Source organism: Diadema antillarum, unplaced genomic scaffold, assembly GCF_040938485.1.
Source record: "Diadema antillarum isolate AM-2024a unplaced genomic scaffold, OU_Dant_1.0 scf00000062, whole genome shotgun sequence".
NCBI lineage: Eukaryota > Metazoa > Echinodermata > Echinoidea > Diadematoida > Diadematidae > Diadema > Diadema antillarum.
In genome coordinates this window covers 2739888-2758342 of record NW_027270951.1, presented here as the reverse complement: position 1 = coordinate 2758342, position 18455 = coordinate 2739888, and the positions used below count along the sequence as shown (strand labels likewise).

At 37.7% G+C, this 18455-nt stretch overlaps 2 protein-coding genes across 2 annotated transcripts in view; both read right to left on the bottom strand.

The window, feature by feature from the left end:
• LOC139716161 (enoyl-CoA delta isomerase 2-like) overlaps nt 1-18455 on the bottom strand; it is a 31619-nt gene that overhangs the window by 10656 nt on the left and 2508 nt on the right. Inside the window, exons 2-6 of the mRNA XM_071627721.1 lie at nt 5597-5753; nt 4522-4620; nt 2854-3048; nt 1124-1196; nt 75-177 (exon numbers count right to left, since the gene is read on the bottom strand). Of these exons, the coding sequence (XP_071483822.1) occupies nt 75-177; nt 1124-1196; nt 2854-3048; nt 4522-4620; nt 5597-5753 (627 nt within the window). The remainder of the gene's footprint in view (nt 1-74; nt 178-1123; nt 1197-2853; nt 3049-4521; nt 4621-5596; nt 5754-18455) is intronic.
• Nucleotides 9979-12919, bottom strand: LOC139716160 (caveolin-1-like). Its single transcript, XM_071627720.1, has 4 exons — nt 12881-12919; nt 12204-12442; nt 11469-11561; nt 9979-10477 (listed from the first exon to the last, which is right to left on the bottom strand). The coding sequence occupies exons 2-4, from the start codon at nt 12417-12419 to the stop codon at nt 10136-10138; spliced, it is 651 nt and encodes a 216-aa protein (XP_071483821.1). The 5' UTR covers nt 12420-12442; nt 12881-12919; the 3' UTR covers nt 9979-10135.

Genomic DNA, 18455 nt, shown 5'->3' with positions numbered 1-18455 from the left:
TCTCTGCAATCACAAAAATCTAAGAGTTTATGGAGTAAAGGCTGTTAAAATGTTAATGATACATCAATACTCACTCTAACAGATGACTGCTCTTCTCAGACTCCTCACGCATGTTGCTAGGATCAATGCCCATGAAATTGTTGAGGTCATTACCGCTGCAGTAATAATCACCGGCACCTGTTTGACAAGGGACCAAAATTAATTCAGATTAAATTGCCTGAGGAATCACTTTTACTCTGAAATCTTTACTTTCACCTGCAAGATGCATCAGTAACAGTTTGTTACTTTCCTTAAATTGTTCCTTATTTTTGACTTAAAAAAAAACAACACATTTTTCAACTACAGAAAAGACAATCATGTTGATATCAATTTGCTAATACACAAAATTTCATGGACAATGTGAGATGTGTTTCATATATGACCTTTGCATTTATCTGGTATATTCATGATAATGTCTTTGGATAGAGATACTAACTCTCAAAGGGACAGATAGCACTGCCTTATCCCTGGAATAAAAGGAAACATTTCAATCCTCTTGGTATCTCAACATAACATGCATTTGGCTTCAGTAAACATCATGTTACTGTGGGCATCATGGGCCAAGTTCCTTATCTAATGTTATATCCATCATAAATCATGTCTCTGATCCTGTTGTTTCTTGAAATAAAAACTGACAAAGTCAAGTGGAATGGATATCAAGTAGTTTGCACATTGTACCCTTATATGTGTTTACACTGAGAAGTACAGCTTGTAAATAATGATTATAATCTACTGCGTTTCTTCCTGTATTAAGAGGCAAATTAAATATATGAATACAGACCAATACGACACGTACGGCTATGAACGTAAATTTGGAGTTTTTATTCACATTGACTAAACCAGCCAAATATTCAATACATTCGTTGTTGATTTGACTTAAGCAAAGTTAGTTGACAATTTTCAGAATCACTGACTTGAATTTCCCAGTCTGGTACCCTGTGAGATATCAAGAAAACCTTTGCTCACTACATACCAAAGACAAAATATTTACATACAGATCAAGACCTACAGATGCACATATGTTTCACACTCACTAATGATCTCCAAAAAACCAAGACATACTGAAGACAGACAGACAACTTACCGGTTATTACAGCGAGTACTACATTACTGTCTTCACCCGCTGCCTTCAAAGCATTAGCCCACTCTGTGTACATCTGGTGGGGGAAAAAAAATATAACATCACACATACATACATGCATGTCGTCGCTGGGGCGACAAGACCTCATATCTACAAAATGTCAAATGTTCAGGAGAGCCAAAAAACATGGCGGCCAAAACACTGTGGCGAATGGGATAGCCTTTCCTTTGACATGCCGTGGTGGCTTCATTTTTGGAGAAAGACAGTTGGGATTTGGACAGGACATCACTTAACTCATTATTTGACCATTAATCAAACAAAAAAGTAATTTTCACCAAAATTGCAGATACAAGGTCTTGTCACTCCAGCAACGATATATGTCTGTTGTCATGAACAAAGACAGGGCTTCATATTATTCATTATTACTGGCAGCTTAAAGGGAGACATAAACATTTGTTTAAATTAGCTAAAGACAACACAAAGTTATGAAAATCATTTTGGATACATTAAAAGCTGTTATTTTTGCAGGTGTTTAATTTTCATGAATTTCGGAAATCACTGTTTGGTTAATAAATTTACAACCCATAAAAATATCATCAGAGGACAGGCATTAGTGCATTCACGACAACCTCGGTGTCAAATCGTGAAGCGACATCATGTGAAAATGTCCTTGACATCCTCTGTATGTGATAATAACAGCTTTTACAGGAGTACTTTTGAGGGTTTGCAAGGTGCTCCAACAACATGTTAATGCATGCAAAGACAACAGATGAGTCAGGATTATGCAATAAAATGAATTGACTGACTTAAGAGACACAACTTTATCTTTTCCATAATCGTTCAACTAGTAGTATTCAATACTTGGCTACAGGGAAGGATTTGAAAATGCAAAATGACGACACATAAATGTATAATTATTTCAATAAGATGAATGGATGCTATCTGTTTTGAAAGATATCTATAAAATTTTTTAATCACAGACCTCCCAAAAAGAGAGTATTCGGCATCCTAAAAATGTCTCCCTTGTAATATCACACCCCTATTTTAAAGAGTATCAAATCTATGTGGAACTAGGTCTGTAATGGAGACTGTGATGACAGTTTTGCATGACCCAGGGCTGAAAACATTCATGAACCAGAGTCAGGGAGATTCCACAGAGGAATCGTGGAGATAAAGAGATTTGAATGTTCTCTTATCTAGACATGAGGAGATAGTAGGGAGCTTTAGATTTGTGACGCAGACATTTGAGACAATTGCATTGGATGTTCTCCTCTCTTCCTCTATTGCGCTGAAAAGTAGCTTTAGATTACGTGAGGATGCAACCTATAAGAAATAAAATAGTGCCCCCATATAATCGGTGATTCAAGTAGCTCTGCATTGTGAATTGAGCAGACATAAAAATAGCCAAGAACACGCGGTGAAAACTCAGATGACGCGAGCTATGAATAGATTGATTTTGATAAACAATCCTGCAAATGTTCAGAAGAGGTTTTTTTCCTCAGAACATATGCTTTGCGAAAATCTAAAGCTCCCTACTGACATTTTCAGGATGTCTCCTGCAGGGTTCTAGGGCAATTACCCCCTGGACAATTACCCTGGACCCTTCCCTAATCCTAATCCTGACCCTAACCCAAACTCTAACTCTAAACCTAAACCTAAACCTAACCCTAATCTTCACTCTAACCAGTATTTAGCCAGGAGGTAATTGTCCTGAGTTGCTCTTCAAGACTTACTGCAACTGTGATGGCATTCTTCTTCTTGGGTCTGTTGAGGGTGATGGTTGCCACTCCATCCACCACGGTGTAGAGCAGACCGGTGTAGGCCTGCGTTCCTGAATCTGTCGACGCAGCCATTCCTCCAGTGTCCGTTCCTCCCTCGGCAGCCACTAAGTTGTTCACAAGGTCGACGTACTTATCTTTGGCTTGCTCCTGTTTCAAGTAAATGGTAACATATGATGCAACAGAATGCAAATGGATATTTGAGAGAAAGCTATGCTACTGTCCATTACACATGTAACCACTACTGAGAGACAAAAACTAAATAATTTGAACAGTTTTCAAACAGTTGAAAAGTTTGCAGTAATTGTCACATATTGAGGTTTTCTTTTTTTTCCCCTTCGCGTATACGGTACCGCGTATACATATAATGTTGTTTTCATTTCCGTATACGTCGGAGCTGCACCAAGAATTTACCTGAGGATCTCCATGCTACTCCTCAAAAACAATGCCAAAAGCTAACTGTAATTAACATATCATGAGGTTTCAGAATAACACACTGTATTCATCACCTTGCTATCTATGTCACGGTGAAAAACATACGAGACAACAATTTTTCTTGTCATGATCACAATGCACCGGTATGAGTTCAAATCTTTTTTAGGTATATATTCAGTCAGTGCAACAGAACAGGAACTTCATTTTTGTCTGCATTCACTGTAAATTTTTTGACTGGTTTATTCTTTCCTCCTTGATGAGCAACCTTTACTGCATCGCTTGATACATTTTCACAAGATGAGTGAGGAATGGTAAAACTATAAGTCAGTAATTGCGTCACTTTCATTTTGATATAAGAATCTGTTTTGCTTTGTCAATTGCTGACAGGAAAGCTGACAGACTTAAAGGAAACCCAAACCCAACGAGCAATGTGGATTGAGTGAAAGCAGCAACATTAGTAGAACACATCAGTGAAAGTTTGAGGAAAATCGGACTATCAATGCAAAAGTTATGAATCTTTAAAATTTTGGTGTTGGAACCGCTGGATGAGGAGACTACAATCTGTACTTGAGGTTATGACGTATGTGTGGACAACAATATAAAGAAAATATAAAGAAAATTCCACAAAAGTTTGTTTTTCTAGCATAATGAAAAAGCACTTGACTAACCGCTTCCAGAAAGCAGGGGGAATAATTGCTACCTTTAACATATGTCAGTATCAAGTTGATAGAATCTGTAATTTTTATGAAAAATGAACTTTTGTGGAATTCCCTTTATATTTTCTTTATATTGTTGTCCACACGTACCGTTGTTGTTGTTTTGTATTTAGTGGCGTTTTCCATTCTCTTTAGAATATTAACGCCAAACACTGCTCTATAAATTTCCTTTCCTTTTCTTATTTTTTTTTTCTTTTTATTCCACACAAGAAGGTAAATTGTAATGGAGGTCCTTGGTCAGCTGTCGATACGTCTACTTGCCTGCTTAAAATTTGCCTGCTTAAAATACGTCATACCCTCTAGTAGTCTCCTCATCCCGCGGTTCTAACACCAAAACTTTAAAAATTCATAACTTTTGCATCGATAGTCCGATTTTCCTCAAACTTTCACTGATATATTCTACTACTGTTGCTGCTTTCACTCAATCCACATTTCTCTTTGGGTTTTGGTTACTTTTAAATTCAGCACAAACCTGGGTCATATCACCAAGACCAGTCCAAGCAGTCCACTTAGCTTTGCCGACAAAGTCAAATGCACCTGGTTTGGGGGTATCGCACTTGCCTACGGTTGCCTGTGAATAAAAAGGTTAAACAAACACTAACATTGGTGTAACTGATACATAAAAGAAGATCACTGTATGTATGCTATTTTTTAGACTCTACATCAGTCAAAGCCTAACTCTTGCTAAAGCAGTAATGAGATAGAGCAGTTTATCTGCAATGTGAAAACAGTTCTACATGTATAAGCCTAAACTTGAAATTACAGTAACCAATCTACTTACACATAGCCTGAACTTCACCCGTTGAGGATGGTTTGATTTTGCTACAACACGCAATTCCCATAGACACCTGCCCGAGTATACTCGGGACTCGTCCTCAACGGGTTAACTTACACTTCTGGTTCCAGAGAAGGATATTTGTAAAGATTCACTGACTTGGGGCTTGGTGCCCTTCTGATTGAGATTGTATCCCCCTAATGATGCTACCTGCCTGCCAAGTTTGGTGGAAATCTATCATGGGGTTATTATCATTATTATTATTATATATTCTGCTTTCAGTCACAAATATCAATATTACATTATTCAAAATCAAAACACACAATGGAGAGTTATGGGTTTTCACAAAAAAAGCTGAAAATGTAAAAAGTCTACGCACAACATATGACAGACAATGCACAATGGACACCAGATGAGGACTGATTGCAATAGCTCACTTCAGCCTTTGAGTCAGGTGAGCTAAAAATCTTGAACGAAATGATATTGCAACAGAAAAATGGCCCTTTTCTTTTTCTTTTTCAATGCACTAGAAGGATAAAGTACTATTTTCAAAAGAAATGGACCCATCACAGCCTTCATAAAAGATTTTACACATTCCAAGAGTTAACAGCCATTTCAAACAGAAACAAATAAACCTACAGCAGACAAACCGTATCAAATATAACACACACAGATCTGTCAAGCGACAACCCTAACCTAAAGTCTTTTAACTTCAGCTATTGATCACAATATGTATTGCATTTATCCTACTCCAAGAATACTGGACATTTACCTGCTTAAAAAGAGCATAAATCTGAAGTTTGACGTCGTTGCCAGGATCCTCTTTCAGTGTGCCGAGTCTGTCTTTGGCCGCACTGAATTCTGAGTCTGTTGTAGCAAAGAGGGCGGTTGGTCGGTGGATAAGTCGTCGTGACACAAGGGTCTGGCTTCTGTCAGTAAAGAATGAAAACAAAGGAAAATTGGGTAATGAATGTAATTACCTTTTTCAGGTTGTATGTCAAAGCATGAATCCCAGAGCTAAATGGAATGATAAAATAATCACTACATGTTTGCAAGTTGGTGCTAGGATACTCAGTATCTACTCCTCCAGTTAGACATCTTCTTTCAATACTGTAAAACATGATATATTTGCGGCATGAAATTTTTGCAAATTGGAGCTGACGGCCTTTTTGAAGCATGAAATTTTCACAAATTGCTGCTGGTATTCATTGCATATATCGCAATTCTTGGCTCTCACAAAATTAGAATGCACGCGAACATTCCTCGTTTTACAGCATTCAATTTTTTTAAAGAACTAGGAAAGAACTGAGAGAGCCCAAACCTCTGCCGAGCAGCTCATTTCCACCTATATATATACACACATATTCTGAAAATGACCCTATTTTGCAATGATAAGGGGTCCTTTCTGGTTTCTTTACCTCAGCTTCTGCTGCGCCTCATGCATGCACTCAAATATGTGCAGCTTGAATTCCTTTGTTTGCCAGCCCTTTTTCCCCAAAAAGGAATCTGTTCTTCAAAAATATTTCAGCATCCACATGATGATGCAGATCACTATAGCCTAGTAACATTTTATCATCTCTTCCTCATGTCATTATAAACTTTTCCTGTAAATTTCATCAAAATCCATTAACAACTTTTTGAGTTATTCTGCAAACAGACAGATAAACAAACCAATGCCAGCAAAAACACAACCTCTTGACAGAGGTAATTAATTGGTGAAGGAGGATGGGGAGGGGGAGAATACAACAGAATGCTCATACTAGTGGGTGAGAGATGCTACACTGAAAATGTTTTCAGTCCAAGGACATTATAAAAGAGATCTGCTAGTATTTCAAAATCTGAGATTACTGCCGAACAACAAGGTAATTATCCGAAAAAGACAAAAATCATACTGCATTATTGAAAAACAAAAAGGAATGTTGGGTAAAATGCACAAGTTTTCATAGTCCAAAGCTAGAGCTGAAGCGCTGTACAGAATAATTGTCATTGAAAGTACAGTTGAAATGAAACACAATATTTTGGAACAATGGATCTGAGATTACCTTTCACCCATATCAGAAGACAGTACACTCCCACTGATTCAAATCCCATTCTTAAAGGAAACTTGACTGATCTGCACCCCATGTTAGATTGAATTCACAAGTCAGGCAAGATTTTTACCATCAACAGTGTATCTAATCAGTATGCATTTGGACATGAAATCTATACAATTAATGGATACGAATAAATCTGAAGAATAAGAACAAGTTGCAGCACAACTCTTCTCTCTCTCTCTCCTCCGTCACACACACATAAAAAGAATAGGAAATACAGCATACTCCAGCACACACACACACACACACACACACACAAACAAGCACACAATTAGTATTCCCAGACTGTGTATTGTAACCATTACCTGCACGATAAATGTATCACATGTTACCCATTTATCTACCTGTAATCAGATGCCATTTGGCATAAAACGTCATAAAATATTGCACGACTGGGCAAGTCAAATGCTTCACACAAACCTCCCAATGGTCCAAAGATCATGTTGGGTATTCCATTAAAACTGCGACGGCTCAGCAAGTAATTTAGCCGCCATTTTTATTACCTACCAAATTGATCAAATACTCTATCCCAAGAAGCTTCAAAAGGTTTGTGACAGAGCACACAAGAAAGGCCTTACCTCAATCTTGTTTATGGCTGTACAAAATCTAGCAGCACATAGGACATGCTTATGATCTGGACAAACCTCTGCTGGGAATGAGTATACAGGAAAGCATTCAGCATTTTGAACCTATAGTTTATAGTGTAAATGAACTTTGATGGGTGAGTTAAAATGAAGCCCCCCCCCCCCCCCCCCCCCACCCTTATCTCTTCTGGATATCTTATAACTAGACCATACACTGAAAACATCAGTTCATGGAAGGCTTGTTTCTTTCCATACACACAATTGAAGCACCCACCCTTGTAACATGTACTTCAAAATACTTCAATACACATATATCATACATACACACAAAAATATACACACACAGACACACACAAACACAATTCATCTAACCTCAGCAGCCAGCGAAACACACATATTGATACAAAACCCAGCTACATCGCCTTTACTCAGACACACCACTTGTACTAAAAAAGAAATAATATCCAGTAATGTACAAACAATCATTAAAAAAGGACACACTAGGCATAAACGTTTAAGTCACTACAATAACAAATGTACCAAAAACTGTTGTAAAGAGATAAAACTTTTTATACTCCTCAGTGTCAGAGTTTCCTAAATTCCTCCTAGCCTTATCTGAACATTTATCTCTCTTTTCCACATTCATTTTCTTCTTCCCTCATCCCCTTCCTTCCTCAGTATCTCTCTTCCCTCCTTCTCTTCCTCCTCTTTCCCTTGTCTCTCTCCTTCCTAATCAGTGTTCTCTTTCCTCTTTCTTGTCTCTCTCTTCTTGCTATCCACCTTTCTGTTTGTACAATCACAGTAACACGCAATTGTGACAATCTATTTTACACCCCAAAGTATGAATCCTTCCTTGTTCTCTGCTCTTATAAATATCTCTTACCTTTGCTCTCTATTTTGGAGGTGACGCCTTCCGGCATACAATCATTAGCTGTTTGACGTAAGTGGATCATTAGAGATATGTTTTTGCTCTGTGTGCGTGGATAACATTGTCAACACACACATGCTAATCACAGTTCATCTGAGTTTCTTAGATCACCTGATACCACTAAGTGTTTCTATGTCTTATCAAGCTCTAGAACTCTATTTCTAAAGTTTATGTCACTTCTTATCACTTTGTTATCAGCTCATGCAAATATGCACTGCAGTAAACTTGCAAAGGTCTTTTATGAGGCGAAGTAATACAGGACTTGAGAGTGGAAATTTCCTTCCAGTGCCAGATGTCTTCACTGTTTATTTCAGCTGCAACAAAACCAACATGCTACAACATTCACGATGAATTGTTTCTCCTTCTTTGTTTGTCAGATGAAAGTTTGTTATGGCCTTGCTTTATTCAGCAAAGTCATAATCTAGCTCAGCTTTTACTCGATGACTCTGTGCTGCTTAGAATTGGTGATGGTCATGACGTTTGTAGATTGTTTGAATTCTTATCTTTCATACAACCTTGTACGCAAACACATAAAATTGTTAAATTCCGTCAGCAAGCTTAACTTATAAACATGGCATACTTTTTATTTGAAGCCAATAAAACAACAAAATAACAAAAAACACTTTAACGATATGCTCTTCAATACCGTCATACCTACATATGTACATATTTGATGATAAATATAACACAAAGACAAAGTTCACAGATGAACACCTGAAAGAATACACACTACAGAGCTCTTTTCAATATGATATTCTAACCAGCTTCATAAATGAAACATTTAATTTTGTAAAATGACAAACACTTATCAATAAGACACAAGATCCCTGTCACAATCCTACAAATTACTGGAATCTGCCAAGACAATTATCTCTCAAAAGGTATATCACTTTGATAATGTGGACATATTCTGAGCTTGACAAAACAATCTTACATTCTGAACTTTATAATGATAAGTGTTCATCAGCAAAATAAACAAGCATAATTACACTCCTTCCTAGCACTATACGTGTACTCATAATAACTTTGCCTGGTTTAAGTTGATCATATCTCAAATCAAACAAATCACATGTTCCTCCAGATAATACTCAGAATAGTATAAGCATGCTACCTATGAGACATTTCAATAAACCCCTAACAAATCAACATTCACAGGCAAAATATCAAAGATTTTCATTTGAAAAATAAGCCTGAAAAGTGTTTTACATGTATTTAGATGTTGTCATTGTCTCCTTTGTTTTGAATGAAAATCATTGGCTTTCCAAAAAGAATGACTGATGTCTTCAAAATCAGCATTAGAATGTCAGACTACAATCCATTTTTTCATGACTAAGTTACATCAATTTTTACTGTAGGTGACATCTTTTCTTTTTTCAATGAAAATACACAAGCATATATTGGTCACTGTTTTACTCCTGATAATAACCAGCATCAAGCATGCTGAAAGATGGGGAAAGGTTTGGGAGAGAAAGGAAAGAAGGAAAGGAAGAGATAGTCAGCTGCAGTTCATTGAGGTATACATTTCTGATCATCCCCCATTTTTTTTTTTTTTTTTCTGTTGATCATTTTTCTCATGGTTTAAGAGTATCAGTCTGTTTCATATATGTCATCAATAATGGGGATATTTGCAAGATCAGCAGAGAATTGAATAATCATGTTAATCATGATATATTATCAGAGAATGAGGGGTAGAAGTGCCAGTTCCCTTAGACATTGGAGTCGCTGCTGGAGTACGGGGGCACACGGGAAGAGATGGAGTTGCTGCTGGTCCCCTTCGGGGTGTTCAGAGCCTCCAGGCCAGCCAGATTGAGGGAGAAGTTGCCCCTGAGGGCGGTGAAGACTTGGCCGAAGGACTGGAAGAGGGGATCCAGGGTGGAGCGGACCAAGATGCGGGACAGGATCTCCACAAGCCTAGTGACCTGGAAGATCACCTTGAGGAACGGATTGACAAGCCACACCATGGTGAAGTTGAGGGTAGCAAACACCAGGCCCCATGCAACAGCCAGGGTGGGGCCCAGGAGACCCACCAGGAATGTGTAGAAGGCCCTCTGTGGGAATGAGGGAGAGAGGAGGATGGGAGGTGGACAGAATTAATGGGAATTCATCATCTACCTGGCAACAACACATAACGGCCATGGGAAGCTGTGGAACAGGACTAGGCACATTGAAGGTGACTTGGAGACTTGGAAACGGTAAAGGCATACTGGCTACAAAAGGCACATGGACAAGGGCATATTCAAAGGTGCATATCACATGAAATGATTGATTTGTATGCCTTTATGCTTGTATGAATTCAGGTTGTGAAAGGACTCTTTATCATGCTTGTCTTAAGAATCACATAAAATCATAATGAAACCATCTTAATCTGTGTCACTGCGAGAACAATTTGGGGAATAGGTACTTTCCCACTCAGCATACGAAGTGTTCTTGACAGGCAGTGTCTAACAACTTCATTCAAGGCATTTTGACTGCTTCATAAATAAACAATGTGACAGTTGTTAAGATGATGAAAATATAATAAAGTACTATGCAAATGCAACATATTATCCTCATCATCATCATTGCAACACAATTTCTATGATCAGTTACCATGGTTATACGCCTATGATCAGCTACCATGGTAATGCTTGAATATATAGGGTGTGGTTAACATATCAACATATTTGGTGACTTCTACCACAAACCTTCCATGAAAATATGTGGTAATCAAATGATTGTTTGTTTTTTCCTTATGACTGATTTACATGTATTCATCTGTTTCAATGAAATAAAATTGAACTTGTATCAAATTATCTGTAATTTTTTATTTTATTTATGTAATACAGTATATGTATATTTTTCATTTTTGTAAAATCATTTGTAATTCAGCCTCTGGCTGCGATCAATGATTTGTTTAATAAAGATACCATTAATAATAATAATAGTAATCACTTGTCAATTCTGATTATTTGAACTACAAAATTTAGGGAACAAAATTTCTGCTTTCAATTAAGTATATAATCTCAAGGCAAAAAGCGTATAAAAAGAAATGGGACTTACCGATGTGACTGAGTAGATTGTCTTGTTGAACCTCCAAACAATGTCAATACTCTCAGATCCTGGAGACTCTTGGAAAGTTTCAGAAAAGTCAACCTGAAAACAAAAGCAGATATGAAACAAAGCATCACTCTTGATGTCTTCCTTCAGAGAATACTCACCACAATGTAAGTCAGGTAATGATTCTATTTCAAAAAAAAAAATAGTATTTGTTTCATACAGATACAGAAATAAATGTTTAGACTGAACTTTAAAGGGAAAGTGTGGTCAATGGATATATGAGTGATTGCATGTCATGCAGTGTTCTGCACACTGTTTACATCATCAGAAATTTGTTCATGTACATCAGTTGTAGACACTTCAAATCATAAGACTATGACAGCCTGTGAGCAGACATGTCAAAACAACTGATTTATCAATACCAGCAATGTGTATCATTTCAAGGCAAGTAGATTTTACAGAATGGTACACAAAGAATTTAAGTTGTTGTTTTGCTATGGTATGGTTTATTTGTGAATTCTCATTTGCAGCTTTTTTTTTTCTTTCCTGAAATAAAAATATTGTGATTTGATACAAACAAGAGGAGTTTCAGCTAGTTTCTGAGCAAATGAGAAATGAGATTTGTACTAACAAGCAACTTTTAGATACAAGTTTTTTCATCATTAGGTTGGCTTGGTTGGCTGTAATCTCTATAAACCTATTAGTTGAGGTTAGGTAATTGCTTGTTCCATTCCTTACATTCACATTGGGCCTCAGGGAGCACAGATCCGTGTCGTCGTACTTGGCCGTCTGCTTGGCAGGCTCAAAGGCCCCATTGCAGCAGGGCCGCTTGGCGGGCACGGGCGGCTCACTGGGCTGATTGTACAGGGGGTAGTAGCCTCCGCTCTGGGCCACCAGAAAGGTAGCGGCCGGAGAGGCAGCATGAGTCTGCTCTTGACCGGGCTGGGGGGACATGTTGAGGCTTAATTGGTGCTTTTCTTGAGTGTAAAGAGATCAAGATAAAGAGGAAGATATAAATCATATTTGACTCAAAACGAATAATCATCTATCGTTTAAAATCTATTTCACCACTGGTAATAATCTAAACAGAATATACTTAACTCCAGTTCAATTGCTTATGCCTGACTAAAAAATCTATTTATCTCGCAAATGAAATATTCTGAGAACAATTATATCATTTATAAACAGTCTTAAACTCTTCTGTGTCTAATCCGAAAATACTTATATCACAAGATCGATTGATATGAAATATTGGGTCAGAGAGACCAAGCGTACTACATTTGCCTTTAATAGCATATGGACAATATAGCATTTTCAAAGTAATCATTCCTAAATGAAAAAGAAAAATCTATTCTTCTTCTGGTTTATTGCAAAAACAAAAATCATACATAAAATTCACATGTACATCAGCTTACCTTCAGATGCAGAAAGCGCCTGCTGCTGAGATGTAGTAGTCATTGCTGTGGCCGAGTCTGTGCTCTAATCTCCACTGATATAGCGCAATTAACTTGGAATTTGAACTTCTTATCAAGTGCTTTTTGATCACATGATCAAATTTTATGGCTTCGGACTGTTCCACTGTAATCTTTCCACACGGGTAGTTGAGCTTTGCTTTTGTCATTTTGCTTGATATCTTGCTCAAATTAAGTCAAAATTAAGACTTTATTTCAACCCTAGAGTTTCATCAGCTAAAGTGTTACATGTGAGCTGAAACACAATTCCACTATCTTCAAACACACGACATACGATAAACTATTCCCTATCACCTAGAACTTATAGCACAATTTGTTCTATAGTAGACTAGCCTATGACGTCATTTTCTGACGGTAATATCTCAGCTATTTTGGGAGTTTGTTGTAATGCCCTGAAGACTGTGCGCCACTCCAACCAGCGGGTACCCAAGAAGTCCGGATACAGGAACTGAGACGTAAACTAAGATGTTGTTATCAGCTTTGGTCTGAATTTCCCGGTCAACCTTGGACATATGTTTGCTCTTACTAGTAGAATGTCCAAATGTGTGTTCTTGGAAGCAAATTAAAGGACTCCATCAGAAGCTTCACAATGTTCAAAAACTTGCTGCTTAGTTTCTTTGTGAGCATGCTATCAATTAAAGAATAAATCCACACGAAGGAAAGTCAGACAGGTCATTGATTAGATAGAAGTTTGTTACCCATTAAAGAAATTTCCATCACTAAATAAGCCGATAAATTGTTTCTGTTTTTGTTTGCATACAAATAAATGTAAAACTATTCACACAAATTTAAAAACTCAAATAATTCCTAGATAGCTTAAACAGAATATTTTCATAGTATTCTAGTTGGCTCAATAGATAATACCCTTGGTTCGAGTCCACAAGTAGCAGTGGTTGTGCCCTTTTAAAAAACACTTTATCCCTGTTGCCTACCCATTTAGAGGTGACTTTCATCTGTCAGTTCCATAGTAACTTTCTCATTAATCTTCATTTCCACAGAGGCCAAACAAATCTAATCAAAAACAAAATGGAATACAAAGCAAATTTCTTGAAAAATATTGCATGCACCTAAATTTAGCTGTCAAATGAAATGCTAAATTGCTGCAACACTCCACTTCTATGGTTTAATTCTAAAGGTTCAATGCCCCATCCATACACAGTGACTTACATACATAATTTATCCAGACACAGTTCATGCAACAATTAAGTTTATTGCAAGGATATTAGGTAACTGTAGTACAACTGATTTTAGTTCTTTTCAGGTCTCTAATTTATCAAATATTCCTTTCTGTTGGTATTAGTCTGACCATTTTACACAATTTAGAGGGGAAGAGTGTGAAGAAATAATTCACTATCAAGATGGCAGAGGTTGAATGGATCACAGACAAGTTTGATAATGACGAGAGGCTACAGATAAGTACTGTCCGACTAACAGCTGATTACCCGGTACATCCTTTGCTGTACAGACCTAACAAGTTTCATGCCTATATGTGAGTCAGTGCCACTCCCCAGCATCCCGTCTCACACTCACCCACCCAGCATTCATTTTCTCATGCTTTCCATAAAGAAGACTAGGAAAGAGACATGGTAGGTAGATCAATGATAAATAGTGGATGAGAAGCTCGCACTTATGCTGAACTGAGTACTGTAAAAATTTTTTTCGTTTTCTTCATTGGCTGTAGGATACCTACATGGCTGTATCTTACAGCTATTCTCAGCTATGAGCATTATGCGAGTAGAATTGTATCAAAAATATGAAAGTGTCCATCAAATTGTACAATATCTAATCCAACAAGGCAAGTGCCAAAATGTGTCTCACCCACAAATGCACCACAACACATTTGTAACTAGAAATGTCGCTATGGCGACTGGTATGCCTCCGCCATAACGCATGATTCTCCTAATAGGTCTAGATAGTACATGTGGACAATGTGTGATTACATTTTCACAAAGTTGGCAAAATATTGAAATGACAAGTTTGTCAAAAATGTGTTGAATGTTCACCTTCCTTGACCTAGGTTTGATTGGATGAATAGGAGAGCATGTATTTGGGGATTTAAGGACTTTAACTTGACTTTGACCCATTCATACATTTATGCATTGAGTAATTAATTTTCAAGGTACCGGTATGGAGAAAAGGTGCAATTTCTGTATTGAATAGTAAATTGTTACCATTTTCATCTGGCCTTTGACCCTAAGATAATCACTTTCAGGTAGAACATGCATGAATATGTAGTAAGTTTCAAGACAACTTGAGACACTTCCGAGATATTGAGGGAAAAGTAAGTTCAGCACTTTCACTTGATCTTTGACTTTTTGACCTTTGAGGCAAAAAAAAAGAAAAAGAAAAAAAAATTCAGAGAATTTCTATTAGGTTACACATGCATACACCAAGTGTAAAAAAAATTAATCCTGCTGGCATTGCATAAACATGAGGGAAATAGTAAAATTTTGAAGTGTTGCACTTGACCTTTGACGCCTGACCTTTGACCCCATGAACCCTACATTCTCTAGATAATCACTGCCAGTCAGTACATGTATATACTATGTTCCATGAAGATACCTTTAACAATTTTCCAAGGTATGGAGAAAAAAAAAAAGAAGTTTTAACATTTTTACTTGACCTTTTGACCTTTGACCTTTGACATCATGACCCAAACTTTCACCAGAGAATCCTAATTGGGTAATACATGCATACACTAAGTTTCAAGAAAATATCTTCAGGCATTGCATAGATATGGTGGAAATAGTGAAATTTTATGTATTTGACCTTGACCTTTTGACCTTTGACTTTGAGCATGTGCACCCAAAAGTTGATAGGCACAACTTCATCCCCTAATACACATACATGCCAAGTTTCATGAGGATACCTCAACAGGTTTTGATAGTTACCTTGTCCACAAAATTCATTACGGACGGACGGACGGACGGACGGACAACCCGAAAGCATAATGCCTCCGGCACCACTTCGTGGCGGAGGCATAAATATCTAACTTTGATTGTTATATAAATGTGGAACCGAATCACAACAAAGTGTTCGAACAAGAGCTTTGTAAAACAAGAATTATTTGCAAAGAAAATGGCCCCAAAAAAGAACATGGAACAGTATATTTCAATAATTGTGAAAATGCCATATGGTTGACAAAAAATGGTGTACATACAATTTGATTGTTAAAAAGAACATGCTCGGAAAGAGAGAGAGAGAGAGAGAGAGAAAAAAAAAACTATTAGGTATAAACACAGTCAAACTTAACATTGGCCCCCTGTAAGTTTGTTGAACCCTGTCTGTGACCTTTGACCTTGTGGTGATCTTCAACTCCCCAAGAGACATCTACCACCAAAGTTCGGTCGCAAACAGTCCTACCGAGCAAAAGTTATAAGCCATAATTGAAACATGCCGTAAAAACTTAACATTGGCCCCTAAGATTAAGTTCACTGACCCCTGTTTGTGACCTTTGACCTAGTGGTGACCTTAAACTCCCCAAGGGACACCTACCATTTACGTCTGGTTACAAACGGACATTCCAATCAAAAGTTATGAGCCATAATCGAAACACGCCATAAAAACTTCACATTAGAGCCTTAAAGTTCATTGACCTCTGCTTGTGACCTTTGACCTTGTGGTGACCTTCAACTCTCCAAGGGACACCTACCATCCAAGTTTGGTTACAAATGGACATACAAATCAAAAGTTATGAGCCATAATCGAAACGCGCCGTAAAAACTGAACATTGGACCCTTCAAGTTCGTTGACCCCTGCCTATGACCTTTGAGCTCAAGGTGACCCTCCTGTTTGGTAACAAGTGTAACTTTGCATAATCACCTTCAATCCAAGTTTGACTGACATTGAAGCACTCAGTACAAAGTAATTTAAGTTTTTGTAGCGCTAGGGACGGACAGACGCCGCAGGCAATCCCTTAGTCTCCCCTCACCTCTGGTGGGCTTGACGAAAATGGATCCTAAAAATGGGGAAGGCCAAGGGGAGGGATGAAGAGGGGATAGGAGGGGAAGGGATGGGAGGGGGAGGGGTAGGGGGAGGAATCCCCTCCACTTCGCTCCCTTTGGCTGCTTCGCTAAATCGCAGTTTCTCACTCCCAGCCAGTTGAGAAGCTTCGCATCTCTGGTTGTATCACTTGTATAAATGACATCAGAGATCTTTGGAATGATATGCCTGCCTCTGAAGCATCTATCACAAAACTCTTGAATGTCCTCTTGTGAGCATCTACCCTGTTATCAGCACAGTACATCCATTGTGATAGTATCTCACAATGCAAGTAATCCAACACTGATCTTTTTTTTTTTAACTCACCTGCAAATTTATGCAAGCTAAGAATGACTTAGCATATGATGCCTGGAAACCAGTTAGCATAAATCACCTTGCCTTCAGATTTGCATCAAATCCAAGATCGCATACAGTGGTGACTTACTTTTGCATTATTATGATAAATAGCATTCTCACTCATTCACATCCTGTTTCACTTTGCAGGTACATCAAAACTCCTGACTTGTAAGCCATAGACTACAATGGCTAGAACTGAAACAAATGCATACTGGCACATCAACCCATGTCCAGTATTGACCTTTACAATCAACATCAGTCAATTGGAGTCATCTTTTTTCTGTTTTCTTTTTTGTCTCATTTCAAGTTCAATTCATTTTCATATTTCTCATGAAGATGGCTTGGAAAAAATATATACAATACCAAACTTACAAAATATAATTCAGGTGAAACTTCACCTGAATGTACAACAGTCTGTCTCAATATAAAACACAAAGGTCTGTTTGCAGTAGTGTTGGATTATGTTCAAAGTCCGAGGAAAATTATTGGGCCTACATAAAAGCAAGCTTGTTCAGTTATAGGTCTCACTCTTGAGTCTGAGTGTAGAAGTTGACATTATCTCCATTCCGATCTTCATGTCTTTCCCTGAGCGAGCTAAAGAGACCTGTACCATTATCAAACTGTAGATGGAGCTCTTTCATACTCCCTCCCTTCATGCATTGAATGTTGGTAATGAATATAATGCACACACTCATATCAACAGATTCTGGTAATTTGACTTGGAGAACCAAAATTAGCTGCTGGGCCTAAAATGGACTATTGAGACTAAGTGTAATCCATATGATTATGTCATGTGGTGATACCTTGCTCAGCATGAACTAAATGCATGAAAACTGGATTGCAACTATTGAACTGCAGGCCTACTCACCAGGAACAAGTTAATAAAATGGCTTGATAGGTACTAAGGGAACAAAATAGCCACGACTTCTAATGTATTATCATTTAATAAACTGGTCTATTGAGACTATTCAATGCAAATGCCATCAGCCATCATGATGATGCCATGCTTAGTAAGAAATAAGGAAAGCAAAAGGAATACATAGAGTGAAATTGCTTAAGACGGCCTTAGGGAACAAAATACCCAAAACTTTTACTGCATTATAAGTAAATAGTAAACTGGTTAATTGAGCTACACTGTATGCAGATGTCACTGCGGTGATACCTTGTGCATCTCCCTCCC

Bases quoted from the DNA above. Each gene is read 5' to 3' on its own strand.
- LOC139716160 (XM_071627720.1), bottom strand. From the start codon at position 12,419: ATGTCCCCCCAGCCCGGTCAAGAGCAGACTCATGCTGCCTCTCCGGCC. The intron at 11,562-12,203 runs GTAAGGAATGGA...TTTTGTTTTCAG, and splicing joins CCCTGAGGCCCAATGTGAAT to GTTGACTTTTCTGAAACTTT. The intron at 10,478-11,468 runs GTAAGTCCCATT...TCATTCCCACAG, and splicing joins CAATCTACTCAGTCACATCG to AGGGCCTTCTACACATTCCT.